At 43.4% G+C, this 23,105-nt stretch overlaps 1 protein-coding gene across 1 annotated transcript in view; it reads right to left on the bottom strand.

Annotated features, from left to right (window-relative positions):
• Window positions 1-296: 296 nt before the first annotated feature.
• The window catches only part of GNPTG (N-acetylglucosamine-1-phosphate transferase subunit gamma), a 35,129-nt gene continuing 12,320 nt past the window's right edge, over window positions 297-23,105 (bottom strand). Inside the window, exons 4-11 of the mRNA XM_083153111.1 lie at window positions 21,080-21,134; window positions 5,848-5,931; window positions 5,675-5,768; window positions 4,392-4,506; window positions 4,218-4,300; window positions 2,405-2,536; window positions 2,146-2,224; window positions 297-565 (exon numbers count right to left, since the gene is read on the bottom strand). Coding sequence (XP_083009237.1) covers window positions 462-565; window positions 2,146-2,224; window positions 2,405-2,536; window positions 4,218-4,300; window positions 4,392-4,506; window positions 5,675-5,768; window positions 5,848-5,931; window positions 21,080-21,134 — 746 coding nt within the window. The 3' untranslated portion in view covers window positions 297-461. The remainder of the gene's footprint in view (window positions 566-2,145; window positions 2,225-2,404; window positions 2,537-4,217; window positions 4,301-4,391; window positions 4,507-5,674; window positions 5,769-5,847; window positions 5,932-21,079; window positions 21,135-23,105) is intronic.

Here is a 23,105-nt window from a genome sequence, read left to right as displayed (position 1 = left end):
TTTTTGTCTCATCCAAACCATGAGTGACATGGGGGAACACGCACAGGGACCTCACACACATCTCGTCTGGCAGGTATTGTACAGAATGCATGTACTCTAGTAGAGGGAATATAGTACAAAAAAAGCTTATATCCGACCTTCCAGCGGCACAGATTTCTGTATGAACCCATAGCTTGGTGGATTTAGAATGGTCAGAGAATAACAGATGATTATGGTCTTAAGGCATTGGAAGGGTTCTCCAGCCAGAAAACTGCAGTGTGCCACAGCGATCTGTATTCCACAGCCCAGACACTACATACACGTAACAACTGTCTTTATTTGTACGGAATTACGGTAACCACCCACAGTAAGCATATGCTCGGTGGTCTAGAACAAATGATAGCATTCAATATGTTTGTGATTGAAGCAACTCTGGTAATCCAAATGATTAGTGTTGCAGTCCTCAGAGGGCAATGCTGGTGCTATAAAGCCTCTCTCTCACCAGTATCGCCCCGTGGATGATGGTTTACAGTCCTTGCAGTATGTGTGCTTAAAGCAACGGGATGCGTAATTTCTCGAGTCGAGCCTTAAAGAAAAAAAAACACCCATTAAATATTGTATTTAAAATACTAAAAAAAAGAAATGCTGCATAATGTGTTCGATGTATTTACCCAACTAATAGCAGGATTTGAAAATGATTTTTATATCTGCTGCCTTCTTTATAGACTAAATGATGGACTTTCTTAGCTGAAGAAGCATATTAATCCAAGTGGTACTCTTTACTTAGAAGGGCGCCCACGATTTTGATCGTGGGCATCGTTAGTAAAAAATCTCGGGCATTGAATGCACTAAAAAATCGGGTGCGATCAACCGACGAGATGCCCGAGATTTCCCATAGGGAACAATGTTAAATGTCTCAATTGACCCAATTTTACTGTTCAATGCCTCAATTGACCCGATTTTTCCATAGGAAACAATGTTAAATGGGCCACAGAGGCCAAATAGGCACCCTGAAGTGTATAATGGCCACCCGAATTGTTAACGCCACCCCACGATCAACGTCAACCCGATGCGTGGCGAGCGCGGCGGTACGCGTCCTACGACCTTTTCATACCCCCACTATCCACGTCGGCGTGGAGTTGAGAATAGAAAGTGTGGCGAGCGCAGCGAGCCACCGAGCCCGAAGCGTGGCGAGCGCAGCGAGCCCCGCGAGGGTACGCGGACAGCTGTGAAGCCCGCGAGGGGACGCGGATACCTGTGAAGGTATCCGCGTCCGCTCGCCACGCTTCGGGATCGGTGGCTCGCTGCGCTCGCCACACTTTCTATTCTCAACTCCACGCCGACGTGGATAGTGGGGGTATGAAAAGGTCGTAGGACGCGTACTAAGATAGCTTAATCCTCTTAACCTCTCACCAAAAATGCCCGAACACAGTTGAAAATCAGCCTGGATTTGAGTTGTTCCGGGCGGAGAAGGAATTTGGCTGTGCAGTCATGGCTAGGAATTGTTGATAGAACAATTATAAATAGATACATACAGAAGTATATAAAAATCAATTGCGCTTTTCCCTAACTAGAATATGGAGGTGGAAATTTCACCAATAAACGACAACACTCGCATATCTTTGCAGGAGGTGTATAGAATACAAAACGGATGTGAACTGGTGAAAAATCCTGTAAGCAAGATCTATAAAGGGTATGGGTCACAGAATCGAATCAACGAAGGTGGACAAACATTGGGTTGACCACTGAAGGTCGACACCTGAAATGGATCGACATGGCTAAGGTCAACACAAGCACACATGGTCGACAGTCAAAAAAAAGTCAACATGTCCATGCTATTTTTGTTGAAATTATCATACTTGTATTCAATTTGTAATATTGTGACTTTTTTGGTGTTTCAATAAAACATTTATTAAAAAAAAAAAAAGTCAACATGTCTTTTTGTCCTGAATGTTGACATTGACACCTCCTGAATGTACCGCATCTGCTCTGCATGCTTCGAGCAGGATGCCTCACTGCGTGCGGCACACTCTAAACAAAAAAAACGTGAAAAACGTGTTGTCCTTTCAACCCTGTCAATCTTAGCCATCTCTCTCTCATATATATATATATATAATTATTTTAACAATGATCTACAGCAATGCTATGTTCAGAGGTTTTACTGACCATTTTTATTATACGAAATGTCATGTCTGTCTAAAATGCCTTGAAGTCGCTTTATTTCCTCAGACAATTCAGCGTGAGCCTGAAAGACAAACCACAATATAATCCATAGGCCAGAAAGATGCATTACCTGCCACTCTATATAATAAACAGCGCCACCATGTGGGCAGATCCCTGGCTTTATGTGGTGTATAGAGAAATGCAGTGGTGAGTACCATGAATGTATGAGATATTGCAGGCACTGTGACAGAATACAACTTACCGTGCTACATTGTTCCAGCGACTCAAACACCTTATGCTCTGTCTGGTTCTGTTTTACGTCACCTTCATTTTCCTTGGACTTCTTATAGTACCCGGCTTCCCGAAATATGTCTTGCAGCAGTTTCTTATAACCCTGCACAGGAAAAGTAATCGTATGACACAGGACTCCAACTTATTAATGCAGGAACAATAAAAGATCCCAAGGGCAGGGAAATATACAGATCTGTCTGATAATACTAACAACTGACTGAAACCACAGAAGAGTGCTTAAAAAACCCCAAAAACTGCATAAGGCATGTAAATGTTAAATACCAAAGTTACCTATAGAAAGCCCCTCTAGGGCCATATTACATGGGATTACAATACACTAAAGCAGTGATTTTCAACCTTTGTACCTTGCGGCACACTAAATAGGACTTTAAAATTGCCAAGGCACACCATGAGATCCCCACAGGGCAAAACACATTGGCCACCACAGGAAAAAAACAAACCTATTGGCCCCCACATTAAAAACAATCAAACTGATCCCCATAGGTAACAAAAATAAAATACATTGGTCCTTTACATGAAAAGTAAATAACATTTGAACTGGTGGTGGCTGTAAATGGGTTTGGGCATCTCTAGATCTGGGGGCACACTTGAGAACAGCTCAAGGCACACTAGTGTGCCACGGCACACTGGTTGAAAAACACTGCACTAAAGTGTTGCAGCAAAGTATATGTATAATGCTCTGTATTTCCCTCCCATAGTATAGAGCAGAGATTCCCAAACACAGCTCTCACGGAACCCTAATCATCCGCGTTTTAAAGATATCCCTGGCTCAGCACAGATGGTTAAATCAAAGTGACTGAGATGCTAATTAATTCAACTGTGGCCAAGCACGTATATACTTATAGCCAGGAATGTTGGGGTGCCTTGAAAAATCGCTTTGGGGGAACCTCTAGTATGAAGCGTGGTACCTTGCACAACTATGCCTGAATCATTATGGATCCTTTCCGTTCTACTTGGTTAATAATCTGATAAATTGGGGTTAGTATCCCAAGTTGGTGCAGATAAAATATATGGGTGTAACTAATATTAATAGGGTGTGCACTGAATGTAATGAAATATTGGGTGTAAGAATAGAGAAGAGATGCAATTGCAATAAATAAATATTTGGTTAAACTCAGGATTGAACATATAGTTTCTGACACCCAATTTGATGCAGTATATTGTGTGAACTCCCCTACCAACAGGGTGGCGTCCGCAGGGATCAGTGCCACATGCCCACACTGGCATAGACAACAGACATATGCCTACATAATGCAGAAAGGATCCCCAAAAAGGTATCGCATTTGGACTCCTTACAATGCAATACTAAAAACAACCCCTATTCTCGTGTACTACGTGATCTGGTACAATATATGACAAACGATCAGAGACTGGTCTTTACCCACATTTATATCGGTTCAGACCTCCATCGGGTTTGAACAGAACTCTGCATTAAGGCCCTTATTCAGATCTGATCGCAGTACACATTTGTTCTCAAAATGGGCAAAACCATGTGCACTGCAGGTGGGGCAGAAGTAACATGTATAGAGAGAGTTAGATTTGTGTGAGTTATTTTGTTTCTGTGCAGGGTAAATACTGGCTGCATTATTTTTACACTGCAATTTAGATTTCAGTTTCAACACACCCCACCCAAATATAACTCTCTCTGCACGTTACATCTGCCCAACCTGCGGTGCACATGGTTTTGCCCATTTTGAGAACATCTGCGATCAGATCTGAATAAGGAAGTTTGAGTATTTTATACTGATCTGGTATAATATTACCTGCTCGGTAATTAGTTCATCATATAAAGACTGCTCGGCTGCGTCCCACCGCCTCCGCAATGCCTCACTTAGCGTAGGGTACACTGTAACAAGAACACAGACAGTTAGGGACTTATTCATAAAGACAGGAATATAAGCCTGGTCCTGGGACACAACTGCGCTCCGTGCACCTACCTAGTAGCGAATGCGGGTGACAAACAAGTGGGGTCTGGAATGTCATGGAGTAGACACACGTGCTCGGCTCCGAAACCTCGGACAACTTGTTGTGTTTTCCGCACACCAACAGAACCTATGGACAAAGTGATCAGCACAAAGTGAGTGGCAAAGCTAGTTCACCAGCAATTCTGAACGAGAAGCATTACACTCACATATATATGGCAATGATTTGGTCAGTTTAAAAAAGTACAATTAACAAAATGTTAATAAATATTTGATGCGTTTCTTTAGGAAATGTTTTACAAAATGCCCTGTGGTACATCAGAAATGTATGCCATTGTTAGTAGGAATAAATACAACTATCAGTGGCAGGTTTTTATTTCATGGTGCCACTGCGCTGTCATGGCTGACACTACAGCTATCTGCCGAGGCATATGGGGGCTTGTAGCTTCACAACACCCGGAGTGCGACTGGTTGTCCAGGCCTGTTTTGGGCCAACTATCTATTCAACATTGGCAACAAACTAATTAAGGATAAACCTTCACGACCACTCTTTTTTTTTTTAAATACTAACTTAAATCTCCTTTATTATGTTAGCGCACAAAACAAGTGATTGCCCAAACCCGCCTATATGGAACATAGAAAGTCTAACCAGTCCAATACACTCTGCTGAGAGCTGTACAGGAGTTTCCAAACCCAGGGAAAGATGTATGAAGCCTGGTAATGTGGAAGGTGATACACACCAGCCAATCAGCAGGGTTTGAAAAATGAGTGCTAGGAGTTGATTGCCTGGTGCATTATCAACATCTACTTGATCACCACTTTATTACTTTAACAGGTTAATACATCTTCCTCGGTCTAGAAAATGGTTAATGGAACTCCCTTTCCCATATAACTAGTGCGGATTAGCAGTGTCTAAGTAGACAGTAGTCAATAGGGCAACATGTAAGCAGTCGGGATAGCCACTCCAACCATCTGAATCAGGCTCACTGTATACAATTCAACACCAACCTAAGAGGAATGTGAGTAGCTGATGAGATGTAACACTAAAGTACATTACAGATGGAATAACCATGTAGACTCAGGGGTAAATTTATGCAGCACTTTTAGGAGTGAAGAAGTGTGCCCACAGTAACCAATCAGCATTGAAGTAACATTTAGAATTTGCATATTATAAAATCATACAGAGCAGCTGATAAGTTGTCATGGGGAAACCTCTCCACTCTTATCGCTGCTTCATACATGTACGCCTCAACAGACACGCAGAACAACTGAAGTGATACCACAGAATCCAGCTAGACCTTTGTCTGACGGTTTTTGGCCCCGCAAGCGTCCCCTTCTCTCATCCACATGCCGCTGAACGTATGGTTTGTAATTTCCCATTCTTGCCATATCCTAAAACATAATAGATGCAGAACGATTGTTTTATAAGTCATGGACAAATGAAGCTGAGGACCGTTTCATCAGCTCTTACCCTAAAATACCACTGTAGGCGTTCCAGCGGTATGTCTGTTCATGCTGGGTGATGTTGTGGAACGGGCAGAGCTCATATTTGTATCTAGTTAGGGGGAGACAACAAATACATTCAGGTCAATGGAGACCTACAAATCTAGCTGAATATTATGTACACGTTCCACAAAAAGATGACCCCCCCCCCCAAAGGCTTTATATCAGGGACGGGGAACTTTTGGCCCTCCAGCTGTTCAACTACACATCCCAGCATGCCCTGCAACAGTTTTAGCATGGCCAAATATAAAAACTGTAGCAGGGCATGCTGGGATGTGTAGTTCAACAACAGCTGGAGGGCCGAAGGTTCCCCATGCCTGCGTTGTATAAATATGTTGCACGTTTACATTTCTATACTGCAAGCAATGTGCAGACATACAGACCAAAACGTACAATGAAACAAATGTAACCTCACTTAAGTTACAGGGTGAATAAACCAATTATATGCCAATCATTCTAGTATTGAAGTGGTCAAGAACAGATGCAAGGTTAGAAATGTGCTCCTGCCATGTAATCAGTGTGGGCTGGACCCGTATTCCTAACATCGTTCACTATTTCCCAAGAATTCACTCAAGCGGATGACCATAGGTGCATTATGTGAGAGCCAAAATGGACATGGGAGATCCTGTACTCTGTGCTCCAACCACTGGGACTGGGAACTGTGCGGCTGGTTTATGTACATTGTGGTTAACCCTTTGAGTGCCACCATTGCTGTGAGAGATGTTGCTGGCATTTCTAGCAAATATTTTGCACATCCCTTTTTTGGGCACAATATTTAACTAAACTTCGATGAATTGACTTAGAATAGATCATAATCTAAAGTGATTCCTATTCCTCGACTATGGCCCTGGCATTTTTAGCAGATATTTTGCACATCTCGCACAGCAACGTTGCCAGTCAAATTTTTTCATTTGCAAATCAGGCCGCAGAACCTGTACGTGAGTTGTGTTGTAGAAAGGATGTCTGCTGTGCACAGAGCAAAAATCAGTGGTCTCTTTAACCCCTTCCTGACAGAGCCAGTTTTTGCGTTCCTGACAGAGCCCTTTTTTTCAAATCTGACATGTCTCACTTAAGTGGGGATAACTTTTTTTTGCTTTTACTTATCCCAGTGATTTTGAGATTGTTTTTTCGTGACACATTGTACTTCAAGTTAGTGGTAAATTTGGGTCGATGCAGTCTGTGTTTTTTTGTGAAAAATACCAAAATGTCGTAAAAAAATGGAAAATTTAGCAATTTGCAAAATGTTAAATTTTCTGCTTGTGAGACAAATAATCATACCACTCAAAATAGTTAATAACTAACATAGACAATATGTCTACTTTATGTTGACATCATTATTTCAACTTCCTTTTAATTTTTTGGGACACTAGGAGGCTTACAATATGAATAGCAAATTCTCAAATTTTCAAGAAAATTTCAAACACTGATTTTTTTAGGGACCAGTTCAGTTCTGATGTGACTTTGAGGGACTTGTATGTGAGACACCCCCATAAATGATGCCATTTCAAAAACTGCACCCCTCACAGTATTCAAAACAGCATTTTGGAAGTTTGTTAACCCTTTAGGTGTTTCACAGGAATTAAAACAAAGTGTAGGTGAAATTTCAAAATTTCTTTTTTTTTGCAGATTTGCAATTTTAATACATTTTTCTAAGGAACACAGTACATTTTACTAGAGAAATGTGACTGAAAATTGATTCCCCCAATTCTTTTGTTTTCATAAATATCCTATATGTGGCCCTAGTGTGCACGGTGACCAAACCACAGGCTTCATAATAGAAGGAGCACCTACTTGATTTTGGAGCCTCCTTTTTATGAGATTATTTTTTAGGCACCATGTAGGTTTCTAGGCACCATAAGATGCTAAAAGTTAGGAACCCCCCCACAAGTGACCCCATTTTGCAAACTACACCCCTCAGGGAATTCATCTAGGGGTATAGTGTACATTTCAAACCCCCAGGGGTTTCACCAATTGTGGTACAACTGGGCAGTGAAAATGAAAAATTATTTTTTTTACACAAAAATGCAGTTCTGGCTCCAAATTTGTCATTTTCAGAAGGTATGAAGGAGACAAAGCACCCCAAAATCTGTGCCCCAATTTCTCCCGAGTACGGCAATGCCTCACATGTGACCAAAAAATACCAGTTGGGTGCATGGCAGGACTCAGAAGGGAAGGAGTGATTTTTGGATTTTGCAGCTCAGATTCTGGTGGAATTTTGGTGGGTGCTATGTCGCATTAGCAAGACCCCCAAAGCACCAATACAGTGGAACCCCCCCACAAGTGACCCCATTTTGCAAACTACACCCCTCAGGGAATTCATCTAGGGGTATAGTGTACATTTCAAACCCCCAGGGGTTTCACCAATTTTGATACAAGTGGGCAGTGAAAATGACAAATTACATTTTTTTACACAAAAATGCAGTTCTGGCTCAAAATTTTTCATTTTCAGAAGGTATTAAGGAGAAAAAGCACCCCAAAATCTCTGCCCCAATTTCTCCCGAGTACGGCAATGCCTCACATGTGACCAAAAAATACCAGTTGGGTGCATGGCAGGACTCAGAAGGGAAGGAGTGATTTTTGGATTTTGCAGCACAGATTCTGGTGGAATGAATGGTGGGTGCTATGTTGCACCAATACAGTGGAACCCCCCCACAAGTCACCCCATTTTGCAAAGTACACCCCTCAGGGAATTCATCTAGGGGTATAGTGTACATTTCAAACCCCCAGGGGTTTCACCAATTTTGATACAAGTGGGCAGTGAAAATGAAAAATTACATTTTTTTACACAAAAATGCAGTTCTGGCTCAAAATTTTTCATTTTCAGAAGGTATGAAGGAGAAAAAGCACCCCAAAATATGTGCCCCAATTTCTCCCGAGTACGGCAATGCCTCACATGTGACCAAAAAATACCAGTTGGGTGCATGGCAGGACTCAGAAGGGAAGGAGTGATTTTTGGATTTTGCGGCTCAGATTCTGGTGGAATGAATGGTGGGTGCTATGTCGCATTAGCAAGACCCCCAAGCACCAATACAGTGGAACCCCCCCACAAGTGACCCCATTTTGCAAACTACACCCCTCAGGGAATTCATCTAGGGGTATAGTGTACATTTCAAACCCCCAGGGGTTTCACCAATTTTGATACAAGTGGGTAGTGAAAATGAAAAATTACATTTTTTACACAAAAATGCAGTTCTGGCTCAAAATTTTTCATTTTCAGAAGGTATGAAGGAGAAAAAGCACCCCAAAATCTGTGCCCCAATTTCTCCCGAGTACGGCAATGCCTCACATGTGACCAAAAAATACCAGTTGGGTGCATGGCAGGACTCAGAAGGGAAGGAGTGATTTTTGGATTTTGCAGCTCAGATTCTGGTGGAATTTTGGTGGGTGCTATGTCGCATTAGCAAGACCCCCAAAGCACCAATACAGTGGAACCCCCCCACAAGTGACCCCATTTTGCAAACTACACCCCTCAGGGAATTCATCTAGGGGTATAGTGTACATTTCAAACCCCCAGGGGTTTCACCAATTTTGATACAAGTGGGCAGTGAAAATGAAAAATTACATTTTTTTACACAAAAATGCAGTTCTGGCTCAAAATTTTTCATTTTCAGAAGGTATGAAGGAGAAAAAGCACCCCAAAATCTGTGCCCCAATTTCTCCCGAGTACGGCAATGCCTCACATGTGACCAAAAAATACCAGTTGGGTGCATGGCAGGACTCAGAAGGGAAGGAGTGATTTTTGGATTTTGCAGCTCAGATTCTGGTGGAATTTTGGTGGGTGCTATGTCGCATTAGCAAGACCCCCAAAGCACCAATACAGTGGAACCCCCCCACAAGTGACCCCATTTTGCAAACTACACCCCTCAGGGAATTCATCTAGGGGTATAGTGTACATTTCAAACCCCCAGGGGTTTCACCAATTTTGATACAAGTGGGCAGTGAAAATGAAAAATTACATTTTTTTACACAAAAATGCAGTTCTGGCTCAAAATTTTTCATTTTCAGAAGGTATGAAGGAGAAAAAGCACCCCAAAATCTGTGCCCCAATTTCTCCCGAGTACGGCAATGCCTCACATGTGACCAAAAAATACCAGTTGGGTGCATGACAGGACTCAGAAGGGAAGGAGTGATTTTTGGATTTTGCAGCACAGATTCTGGTGGAATGAATGGTGGGTGCTATGTTGCACCAATACAGTGGAACCCCCCCACAAGTCACCCCATTTTGCAAAGTACACCCCTCAGGGAATTCATCTAGGGGTATAGTGTACATTTCAAACCCCCAGGGGTTTCACCAATTTTGATACAAGTGGGCAGTGAAAATGAAAATCTACATTTTTTTACACAAAAATGCAGTTCTGGCTCAAAATTTTTCATTTTCAGAAGGTATGAAGGAGAAAAAGCACCCCAAAATATGTGCCCCAATTTCTCCCGAGTACGGCAATGCCTCACATGTGACCAAAAAATACCAGTTGGGTGCATGGCAGGACTCAGAACGGAAGGAGTGATTTTTGGATTTTGCGGCTCAGATTCTGGAGGAATTTTGGTGGGTGCTATGTCGCATTAGCAAGACCCCCCAAGCACCAATACAGTGGAACCCCCCCACAAGTGACCCCATTTTGCAAACTACACCCCTCAGGGAATTCATCTAGGGGTATAGTGTACGTTTCAAACCCCCAGGGGTTTCACCAATTTTGATACAAGTGGGCAGTGAAAATGAAAAATTACATTTTTTTACACAAAAATGCAGTTCTGGCTCAAAATTTTTCATTTTCAGAAGGTATGAAGGAGAAAAAGCACCCCAAAATCTGTGCCCCAATTTCTCCCGAGTACGGCAATGCCTCACATGTGACCAAAAAATACCAGTTGGGTGCATGGCAGGACTCAGAAGGGAAGGAGTGATTTTTGGATTTTGCAGCACAGATTCTGGTGGAATGAATGGTGGGTGCTATGTTGCACCAATACAGTGGAACCCCCCCACAAGTCACCCCATTTTGCAAAGTACACCCCTCAGGGAATTCATCTAGGGGTATAGTGTACATTTCAAACCCCCAGGGGTTTCACCAATTTTGATACAAGTGGGCAGTGAAAATGAAAAATTACATTTTTTTTACACAAAAATGCAGTTCTGGCTCAAAATTTTTCAATTTCAGAAGGAATGAAGGAGACAAAGCACCCCAAAATCTGTGCCCCAATTTCTCCCGAGTACGGCAATGCCTCATGTGTGACCAAAAAGTTGCAGGACTCAGAAGGGAAGGAGTGATATTTGGATTTTGCAGCACAAATTCTGGTGGAATGATGGTGGGTGCTATGTCGCATTAGCAAGACCCCCAAAGCACCAATACAGTGGAACCCCCCCACAAGTGACCCCATTTTGCAAACTACACCCCTCAGGGAATTCATCTAGGGGTATAGTGTACATTTCAAACCCCCAGGGGTTTCACCAATTTTGATACAAGTGGGCAGTGAAAATGAAAAATTACATTTTTTTACACAAAAATGCAGTTCTGGCTCAAAATTTTTCATTTTCAGAAGGTATGAAGGAGAAAAAGCACCCCAAAATCTGTGCCCCAATTTCTCCCGAGTACGGCAATGCCTCACATGTGACCAAAAAATACCAGTTGGGTGCATGGCAGGACTCAGAAGGGAAGGAGTGATTTTTGGATTTTGCGGCTCAGATTAGGGTGGAATGAATGGTGGGTGGTATGTGGCATTAGCAAGACCCCCGAAGCACAGTGAAATTATGAACCTAATAATCCATAGATGTGTGGTATATTTTAAAACACTCCTTTATACATAGGCCGGGTTTGTCGGGGCAAGTGTCACACTGGAAAATAGTTTGCTTTCTTATTCCCTTTTTATAGCAAACTTTGCACCTTTTTTGTGTCCTGCCCTTTTTTCCAGTGGAGGGGATTTCATCAGGAAAATGCTGCCCTGGTACAATACGGGGGCCAGTACTAGAAGTACTGGGGCCCTCAGCCTGCTGGTTCCCAAATATTAGGCCCTTTATGACTTCCTCTTGAAAGTGCATAAATGTCCCCCTCTGGCTGGTAGAACGGAATAGCACGTAAGCGTTATACAGTGCCATCTGGATGATATACACGGCCAGCTTCTTGTACCAGATTTTTGTTTTCCGCAGGGCACTGTACGGCTTCAGTACCTGATCTGAAAGATCCACTCCGCCCATGTACCTATTGTAATCCAGGATACAATTAGGTTTTGAGGTGTGGGTACTGGTACCTCGTACAGGGACGGAGGTGGTACTGTCTCCGTGAATTGTTGTCAGTATAAGGACATCCCTCTTGTCCTTATATTTGACCAACAACATATTTTCGGTGCATATTCCCCTGCTTTCACCCCTTCTCATTACTTGGGCAATGTGCGTTTTTGGGAGGCCTCTTTGGTTCTTGCGCACAGTACCGCAAGCTGCTGTACCTCTTGAACCAAGGGCCTTAAACAGGGGGATGCTGGTGTAAAAGTTATCCACATAGAGGTGATAACCTTTATCCAGGAAGGGGTGCACTAAATCCCAGACAATTTTTCCACTAACACCTACGAGGGAGGGGGGGCATTCTGGCGGTTCAATTCTTGAATCCTTCCCTTCATATACCCTAAACCTGTGGGTGTACCCTGAGGTGCTTTCACACAACTTATACATTTTTATGCCATACCTTGCCCTCTTACTGGGAAGGTACTGGCGGAATTTAACCCTTCCTTTAAAATGTATAAGGGACTCGTCTATGCAAATGAATTTATCTGGGATGTACATGTCTTCAAATTTGGCACTGAAATGATCAATGACCGGCCTGACTTTGAATAGTCGGTCAAAGGTGGGATCATCTCTGGGTGGGCACTGTGCATTATCGTTGTAATGCAAAAATTTAAGGATCGTCTCAAATCGAGCCCGGGGCATGGCCATACGGTAAAATGGGGTGCTGTACAGAACATCTGTACTCCAATATTGCCTAATTTCTGGCTTTTTTACTATGCCCATATGAAACACCAGACCCCAAAACGTCATCATCTCTACTGCATCTACAGGGGTCCACCTAGCAAATGATGACGTGGGGTTTTGAGCAATAAACTGCTGGGCATATAAATTAGTTTGGTCCACCATTAAATTTATAAAATCATCAGAGAAAAATAATTTGAAAAAGTCAATTTCTCTGAGACCTGTGGAATCAAATTGGATTCCTGGCATGGCCAAAAACTCAGGAACCTGGGGCTCAAAATTGTCTGGTGGTGGGGTCCATACGAGATCAATTATTGGGGGGGGGGGTCTCAGCTGCTCTACGGGGGCGTCTTTGAGGGGGTCCCTCATCACCAGAGGAGGAAGAGGAGCTTAAGGCGAATCCTTCAAATTCCCCGCTTGCATCACTGGCTGTGTCAGAGTCAGAAGCAAGCAGGGCATATGCCTCCTCCGCTGAATACATTCTTCTGGATGACTGGGATGACATTTGGGATGCCATTTTTATTTTTGTGTTACTGGTAGTGAAATGTTTCAACACGTGTATAGTGTAGGGGGGGGTACAAACTTTATTTCAACCCGGGGGGTATGTAGTGTGTAGTGTGTATGTAGTGTGCAGAAAAAAAAAATACTTTATACAAAAAAAAAAAATGGAGGGGTTAAAAAAAAAAAAAAAATTGAAGGGGTTAAAAAAAATAAATTGAAGGGGTTCAAAAAAAAAATTGAAGGGGTTAAAAAAAAAAAAAAAAAAAAAAAAGGTCCTGCGCCAAAAATTGAGCACAGATGTTGGTCAGTAACGTCCGTCACTGAACAGCGCTGAAAGGCAACAGGAATTTGATCAAAAAAAAAAAAAAAAATAGATCAACCCTGTGCCGAAAAAGATGATCAGTGATGTACGTCACTGATCAGCGCACAGCGGCCACAGGACACCCACAAAATCACAGTGTGTGTAAAAAAAAAAATTAAAAAAAAGACCCCACAGCACACACAAAAAAAAGAGTCGAATCATACTCACCGATAATTCCTTTTTCTTCCTAGAGATCCCATGGCAGCCATACATTGGGATATTCCCTTCCCCCATCAGAGCAGACAGGATTGATTTCTCTTGGGACCGCCCACCTTGGGTATAATAGACCCCTCCTCCACCTCCACTGTATCTTTTGAGTGTCTCCGTACCAAGGTCCCTAGAGAAAACACATCATAATACAAGGGAGGGTAATCAGTGGCTGCCATGGGATCTCTAGGAAGAAAAAGGAATTATCGGTGAGTATAATTCGACTCTTTCTTCTACGATCCCCATGGCAGCCATACATTGGGACATACCCAAGACAAATAAACGGGAGGGTAATGTTATGCATGAATATTTTTATTATACAGAGGTATCCGCAGATACTGCCTCTTGGAGAACATGCTTCCCAAAGTGGGCAAGAGAAACATCAAGAGCATAATGTTTTACAAAGGTGTGTACTGACGACCAGGTAGCAGCTTTGCAGATCTCGGTCACTGAAGCTTTGGCCCTGTTCGCCCATGACGCCGAGACTGCCCTTGTGGAATGTGCCTGTACTATGGGAGGTACTTTCTTGTTTTCCAGTTTGTAGGCTGCCACGATCGTCTCTCTTATCCATCTGGATATGGTTTGTTTTCCTGGTTCCTTCCCCTTACGGACACCACTCGGGATGACAAATAGGTGTTTGGTCGATCTAAGGACTTTAGTTCTTTCCAGGTATATTGAAATGACCCGGACAAGGTCCAGCGTATGCCAACTTTGTTGTTCCTCATTTTCCGGTTCTGGGTAGAAACTAGGTAACACAATCTCCTGATTGAGGTGAAAAGAAGATATTACCTTAGGTACGAACTCAGGATGTGTTCTAAGTACCACTCTATCTGGGAAGATAACAAGATAAGGCTCCTCTATCCATAGAGCTTGGAGCTCACTTACTCTTCTGGCCGAGGTGACTGCGACCAAGAAGACCGTCTTCCACGTTAGATACTTTAGAGGACACTCTGTTAAAGGTTCAAAGGGGTGTTTAGCTAATACCGCTAACATAAGGTTTAAGTCCCACGGTGCCACTATAGCCTTGACTGGCGGTCTGATCCTCCTCATGGCTCTATTAAACCTTTTTATCAGCCTTTCTTCAGCCAATGGCCTATCTAATAGTACTGCTAGGGCAGAAATCTGAGCTTTTATTGTTGCTGGGGCAAGACCCATTTGAAAGCCATCATATAGAAACTGCAGGACTCTACCTGTTGGTATCGATGAAAAGTCACCGTTGAACTGACCCCATTCCATGAACCTGCTCCAAGTTCTATAATAGGATAAGGACGAAATGTTCTTTCTGGCCTTCAGCATCATTTCCACAACCTGGGATGACAAGTTATGCCTACTTAATATGCTCCGCTCAATCTCCATGCCTTTAGCGACAACCTTGCTGGCTCTGGATGATATACCGGACCCTGATGCAGTAGGTCCTGCCTGTTGGGAAGTGACCACGGTTCCTGCACCGCCATCTTTAGAACACTGACGAACCAGGGCCTTCTCGGCCAGTAGGGCAGTATCGCCACTACTTCGACCCGATCTTCCCTCAGTTTCTTTAAGACTCTCCCGATCATCGGAAAGGGGGGAAATATGTAGCCCAGTTTGAAGTTCCATTTCACGGAAAGGGAATCCATGGCTAGGGCTTGCGGATGAAATGATTTTGAGAAGAAGTTGTTCACCTTTCTGTTCCGAAAGTTGGCCATCATGTCTACCTCTGGGGTCCCGAATATTTTCTCTATCTGAGAAAAGACTTCTGTATTCAGCTCCCACTCCCCTGGCGATATCACCTCTCGACTCAGGAAGTCTGCTAGTACATTCCTCTTGCCTGGAATATATACTGCTGACAAGGACTCCAGATTGTCTTCCGCCCAGCTTAGTATCCTTTCTGACATCTGCATGAGTCTGATACTTCTTGTGCCCCCCTGGTGATTTATGTGGGACACTACTGTCACATTGTCTGACATTACTCTCAGATGTGAATGGCGAATGTCTTCCTTTAGGAGTTGTATGGCCTCCCAGACTGCTTGTAATTCTCTCATGTTTGAGGAGTTCCTTGCTTCTTTCCTTGTCCAGGAGCCTTGTATAGACCTTCCCTCTATATGAGCTCCCCACCCGGACAGACTGGCATCCGTAGTTAGTATTCGGAATGTAGGATCTTTTAGACTGGTACTCCTTTCTCCTAGACCCTGTTGCCACCACTTTAGGTCTTGTCTTACCTCTTGACTTAGCCTGAACCGGTGATGATCTGCATAGCCATTCTTCTGTAATGGGATGATGGCCCACTGAAGTCGTCGCATTCTCCACTGCGCCCACGGGATGATCCTGATACAGGATGCCATCATACCCAACAGCTGGATAGCCATACTCAGAGGGCAGTCGTCCTTCTGTAACATTAGACTTGTTAGATCTTGGATCTTCAGACATCTTTCGGCCGACAGGGATATCTGAAACTGGACTGTGTCTATCATAGCCCCCAGAAACTGTATCTTCTGTGTCGGAACAGTCTGGCTTTTTTCTGTGTTTGTCACCCAACCTAGAAGTTGTAGCAGATCTATAGTCTTCCTTACATTGTCCTCTGTTTCTCTCACAGAGTCTCCTGCAATGAGTAGGTCGTCTAGGTAGGACCATACCTGAATCCCTCTGAGTCTCAGAGCTGCAATCACTGTAACTAGTACTTTGGTAAAGACTCTCGGAGAAGTTTTCAGCCCAAATGGAAGACAGGTAAATTGAAAATGACGATTGGCCACCGAGAACCTGAGAAATTTTCTGTGTCCCTGATTTATCGGGATATGATAATACGCATCCTTTAAATCTATTGATGCAAGGTAATCTCCCCTTCTTATTCCCATAACTATGGAACTCAGGGTCTCCATCTTGAATTTTATTTGTCTTATGTAGACATTCAGATCTCTGAGATCCAGGATAGTTCTGAACGTTCCGTTCGGTTTCTTCACCAGAAAGAGATTCGAATAAAAGCCCTTTCCCTGTTCTTCTTTTGGAACCTCCTCTATGGCCTCCGTCTGTAGGAGTTGCTCTAATTTGAGAAGTAGGGCTTTCTTTTCTTCGGGTACGCCTGGTATCCTTGATCTTAGAAATCTGTGATGGAGAGGTGCTGTCTCGAACTCGATATAGTAGCCGTGATGGATTATATTCAGCACCCAAGTGTCTCTTATTATCTCTTCCCAGGTCGCCACGAACCTCAGTAGTCTGGCGCCAATACAGTTCTTTTGGAGATAGTCATAGTTTTCCTTTCTGGTTCCAATCCTTTTCAGGTTGGTATCTGCCACGAAAGTTTTGACGAAATGCCTGTCTAGAGGTACTCGTACTTCCCCTCTTGTAATACGTCTTTCCCGGACGATATGTTTTTGCTTCTCTGTACGTTTGTCTTGTGGAGGCGGGAAAACTAAACCGATTCTTCTTCTCTTGGGGTAAGCGGACAGATTTTCCCCCTGAGATTCTCTGTATCATAGAATCCAGTTTGGATCCAAATAGAAATTTTCCCTCAAAGGGTAAGTTTGCTAGTTTATTTTTGGAATTAGCGTCAGCATTCCAGGGTTTTAGCCAAAGCGCCCTGCGGCCTGTTATCCCTGCCGCCATAGTCTTAGCTGCAAAAGAGACCCCATCAAGAGAAGCTTCACATAGGAAGTCAACGGCCTTCTGTATAATGTCCAGATTTTTGATAAGATACTGTTTAGATATCTTCTCCTCCATATCTGTCTTTAGATTAGAGGTCCACAACCTAATCGCCCTGGCTACTGAGGCCACCGCAACATTAGTTTTCAGGGAACCCGCTGATGCTGAATGGACCTTGCGTAACGAAGTTTCCATTTTTCTATCCATGGCATCTTTAAATGCCGCCGCGTCCTCTACCGGAATGGTGGACTTCGAAATAATTTCAGCCACCGCCGCGTCTACTTTGGGTGTAGTGCACCAGCCGAGAAATTCTTCATCTTTGAACGGGTACATTCTTTCTACCCTGCTCCCTAGGGTGACTCTCTTGTCAATGCTGACCCATTCCTTAAGTATCATTTCTCTTATGACTTTATTTACAGGAAAGGTTCTGCCTCTTTTGTCCCTGTCTTCATACAGTGGATCCTTAGTCTCAGAGGTAGATGCAAGCTCTTTAAAGTTCATAGCCTTGTATATGTGTTTTAACAGGTTTTCTACCAGATCCAAATTAAATGTTCTGACTTCTTCTAGTTCGCCTTCCTCCGACGAACCCTTATCCTCACATTCTAATTCCTCTGAAGAATCCTCCTCAGGTGTAAATTCAGCCTGCACTCTAGACCTCTTTACTGACTGGCTCTGGGTAAACTCATTTTTAGAGACAAAGTTCTCTTTCAGCCAGGCCATTAATTCCTTAATGACCTCCGTGTGTTCTGATTTCTTTAACACTTTAGATTGTGCTATTTCACATATATCACAAATTGCCTTCTTCTGTGCTGAAGCGAAGGATTGATCACATGTCATGCATATGGACTCAATGAACTTCTTCTTAGCTGTTCTTTTCTTATGCACAGGAGAAACAGGCACACTAAAAGAGAGAAGCTACACTCAATATCTATCTTAGAAATAAACAACTGATGCCCAAAACCAAAGGGCTTACCTCACTGGGGCATCATCAGGCTTCTGGGGAGAAGGCGCATCCATGGTAGCAAATACAGCACACAGTGTAGCACTCCACGCTGAAAACCACCTTACACGCCGCTGAACTGGCCATTGCTGCGGCCATTTAACCCCTGAGTTGCCGCCAAAACTTGCGTGTGCGTCAGGATAGCCGAGCGGAACCAATTCCCCCGTCCCGTGTTACCAGGGGACTGAATAGTGAGACGCGCTACCAGCGTCTATGGGCGGAAGTGACGCGAACCCGGCACTTCCGCCCCTTCTGCCTTTAGATGCTGTCGCGTGCAGCCGCGGCTTCCAGCGGGGCTGACGCTGCGGGGAGAACACACGTGGGAGTCCGGTTGTCCTGGCTGGAGCGTCTACTCCAGAATCCTCCTTCTTGAGCCTGCGGCAGGGTATGTGTGCGCAAGGAGACAAGTTAGACTGGTCTCCTGCGCCCTCTTCTCCCCGGGGAGCCACCCCTTCAGCTCCATGCTGCCGAGGTAACCCTGCTTTAAACAAAAATAATTGCCTACTCTGTCTACTCTAAACACGGAGACAGGAAAAAAGATACAGTGGAGGTGGAGGAGGGGTCTATTATACCCAAGGTGGGCGGTCCCAAGAGAAATCAATCCTGTCTGCTCTGATGGGGGAAGGGAATATCCCAATGTATGGCTGCCATGGGGATCGTAGAAGAAAAAAAAAAGGTGATCAGTGATGCGACACTGATTACCAGTGAGGGGCAGCAGGTGCAACTGACAGTGCAACTGGCAGGTATATATAAAAAAAAAAAAAACCTCTGCACCCCTAAAAAGTTGCTGATCACCTCAGATATAGTGATCAGCACAAAAGGCGGGGGCAGCAGACACAAAATTTAGCACTCTCTATCACTCTCTTTCACTATCTCTCTCTATCTCTCACTATCTAACACTCTATGACACTGCAGCAGCAGCAGTGACAGGTATATATATATATAAAAATACCCTGCGCCCCCAAAAAGTTGCTGATCAGTTAATTTATACTGATCAGCACAAAAGGGGGGGCAGCAGTCAGTTATATAAAAAATATATAGCACAATCTGTCACTATCTCTATCTCTCTCTCTCTATCTCTCTCTATCTATCTATAACTATCACACTGCAGCAGCACAAAATATAGCACTCTCTGTCACTAGGCCTCTCTATCTCTCTCTATCTCTCTCTCTATAACTATATCACACTGCAGCAGCACAAAATACAGCACTCTCTGACACTATCTCTCTCTATCTCTCTCTATCTAACTAACGCTATTACACTGCAGCAGCACAAGTTCACAGGAAGTCACAAGTAACAGGATCCAGGAAGCATCCAGCACACTACAAGCACAGATGAAGCAGCCAAGATATTTGCAAGGATCAGGTAAGTATTTTGCAAGGTTCTGGTCAGTAGATCGCGGCAGATTGGCACGGTGACCGCACTGCACGCAATTCCAGACCGGAATGGCGTCTGCAGTGCAGTCACCGTTAGTTTAAACCCCCCTCCATGGCTGTGATTGGTCCGTCGGTCCGACGGACCAATAACGGCCTTTGGGGGCGGGCGGGGTGACACCAGTGTCACCCTTACACCCCGCGGTGATTGGTGCTGTACTTTACAGCACCAATCACCTCCGATCGCGTGTCACCGGCGAACGTTATTCGCCGGTGACACAGAAAACGCTGTAATTGGCTGTTCACACTGAACAGCCAATCACAGCGATCGCCGACGGGGGGGCGGCATCGCAGCCCCCCCTGGGCATGCACGGACATGTCTGCTGTCAGGGACAGCAGACATGTTGAAACTGTCACCGCGTCTATAGACGCGGTGACAGTTAAATGCCATGACGTACATTTACGCCATGTGTCGGGAAGTACTTCCCGACCATGACGTAAATGTACGTCAATTGTCGGGAAGGGGTTAAATTCTACTTAGAGCTTTACTGGTCAGAGAAAGCCATCTACCTGCAAGATAAGTGGGCATATAGAACACTACCGGGAATTTACAAACGGTGAAAGGTTGCTACATAGTGTCAAATTTGAGCCCACCATGACCTTGATTCTAATCGGTTTGCCCCGGTGCAAATTTCCAACGGAGACCGATGTAGAAGATCTGCGCATAAGCGTATCTGCGTATCTGCAGGTCTTCTCTGTGTGCGCCGTCAGAGACCTGCATAGTGTCCGAGGCTCTCGCAGCAGGGTGGGCATACAGGATATGTTCCCATGCGAACGCCCATCGTTTCCTGGGCGTACCCACAAGTGCCGATCAATGCTACAGTTCAGCTTATCTAAGAGCATTCCGAGTAATGTAATATAGCTTCACATACCCCACATTTCCATATGATAAAACAAGGCCAAGGCCCCACACTGTCATTAATTTAACTCAAATCTAAACCAGACCACCGCTGTTTGCTGTATAAAAATAGGACTCAAGGCGCTAAAGAGAATTAACATAATAAAGTCCAGAAATAAAAAAAGTATAGAAAAGCTTTTCAGAAAATACAGAGAGCATGGAGATATTAAAGGGACACTAATGGAAATGATTAATAATCAGGATGCCAGCATTTCTTTGTAGTGCTATATGCTTACGTGGATTCTACAAAACTGAAGCACTTTCCAGCCAGTCTGAAAAGGTGCGATGGACCTGCAATACAATAAATGAAGACTAATCAATATGAATCCAGTGGCCCATAAAACAGCTTTTATTCAACAGAATGTGTGCTTGGTTTAGGCATTTGTATCCCTGAAGATTGATTGTTATTGAAATCCAAAAGTTGTAAAAGTAAATTTTTTACTATATATACACACACACACACAAAGTCCTTCTGCTAGCTGTTGTATTCCAATTTAAGATAGTAACCTTGGTACCTGTATAAGTTAAGCCCCGTACACACGGTGTGATTCACTCGCTAAGCGACCATATCCCCGTGTGTATGGGGAGACTGATGCGGGGAGAGTGCTCCCGCAACCAGCCATGGGGTGGTCGCTGGTCGGAGGAGCATGCTCCTGCGATCAGCAGTTTCCCCCGGCAGAGATCCATTTCTGGTCGCTGATGAAAATGGGACACTGAGCAATATATTGCTCCGTGTGTACGGTGCTATAGACATGTTGCATATAATTTTAATCAGCAGAAGCTGCGTGTGCATCCTGTTTGTGAATAAGATGCATTTTAACCCCTTCATGACAGAGCCAGTTTGTGCCTTCATGACAGAGCCCTTTTTTTCAAATCTGACATGTCTCACTTAAGTGGGGATAACTTTTTTTTGCTTTTACTTATCCCAGTGATTTTGAGAATGTTTTCTCGTGACACATTGTACTTCAAGTTAGTGGTAAATTTTGGTCGATACAGTCTGTGTTTTTTTGTGAAAAATACCAAAATATCGTTAAAAAATGGAAAATTTAGCAATATGCAAAATGTTAAATTTTCTGCTTGTGAGACAAATAATCATACCACTCAAAATAGTTAATAACTAACATAGACCATATGTCTACTTTATGTTGCCATCATTATTTCAACCCCCTTTTCATTTTTTTGGACACTAGGAGGCTTCAAATATGACTAGCAAATTCTCAAATTTTCAAGAAAATTTCAAACACTGATTTTTTTAGGGACCAGTTCAGTTCTGATGTGACTTTGAGGGACTTGTATGTGAGACACCCCCATAAATGATGCCATTTCAAAAACTGCACCCCTCACAGTATTCAAAACAGCATTTTGGAAGTTTGTTAACCCTTTAGGTGTTTCACAGGAATTAAAACAAAGTGTAGGTGAAATTTCTAAATTTCTTTTTTTTTGCAGAGTTTCAATTTTAATACATTTTTCTAACAAATACAGTAGATTTTACTAGAGAAATGTGACTAAAAATTGATTCCCCCAATTCTTTTGTTTTCAAAAATATCCTATATGTGGCCCTAGTGTGCACGTTGACCAAACCACAGGCTTCATAATAGAAGGAGCACCTACTTGATTTTGGAGCCTCCTTTTTATGAGATTTTTTTTTAGGCACCATGTAGGTTTCTAGGCACCATAAGTGCTAAAAGTTAGGAACCTCCCCCACAAGTCACCCCATTTTGCAATCTACACCCCTCAGGGAATTCATCTAGGGGTATAGTGTACATTTCAAACCCCCAGGGGTTTCACCAATTTTGGTACAACTGGGATGTGAAAATGAAAAATTACATTTTTTTACACAAACATGCAGTTCTGGCTCAAAATTTTTCATTTTCACAAGGAATGAAGGAGACAAAGCACCCCAAAATCTGTGCCCCAATTTCTCCCGAGTACGGCAATGCCTCACATGTGACCAAAAAATACCAGTTGGGTGCATGGCAGGACTCAGAAGGGAAGGAGTGATTTTTGGATTTTGCAGAAAAGATTTTGGTGGAATGAATGGTGGGTACTATGATGCATTAGCAAGACTCCCAAAGCACCAATACAGTGGAACCCCCCCACAAGTCACCCCATTTTGCAAAGTACACCCCTCAGGGAATTCATCTAGGGGTATAGTGTACATTTCAAACCCCCAGGGGTTTCACCAATTTTGGTACAACTGGGATGTGAAAATGAAAAATTACATTTTTTTACACAAACATGCAGTTCTGGCTCAAAATTTTT

The sequence above is a fragment of the Crinia signifera genome, chromosome 7 (assembly GCF_055691185.1).
Source record: "Crinia signifera chromosome 7, ASM5569118v1, whole genome shotgun sequence".
NCBI lineage: Eukaryota > Metazoa > Chordata > Amphibia > Anura > Myobatrachidae > Crinia > Crinia signifera.
The sequence above is the reverse complement of the archived record's forward strand: the minus strand, read 5'-3'. Positions and strand labels throughout refer to the sequence as shown.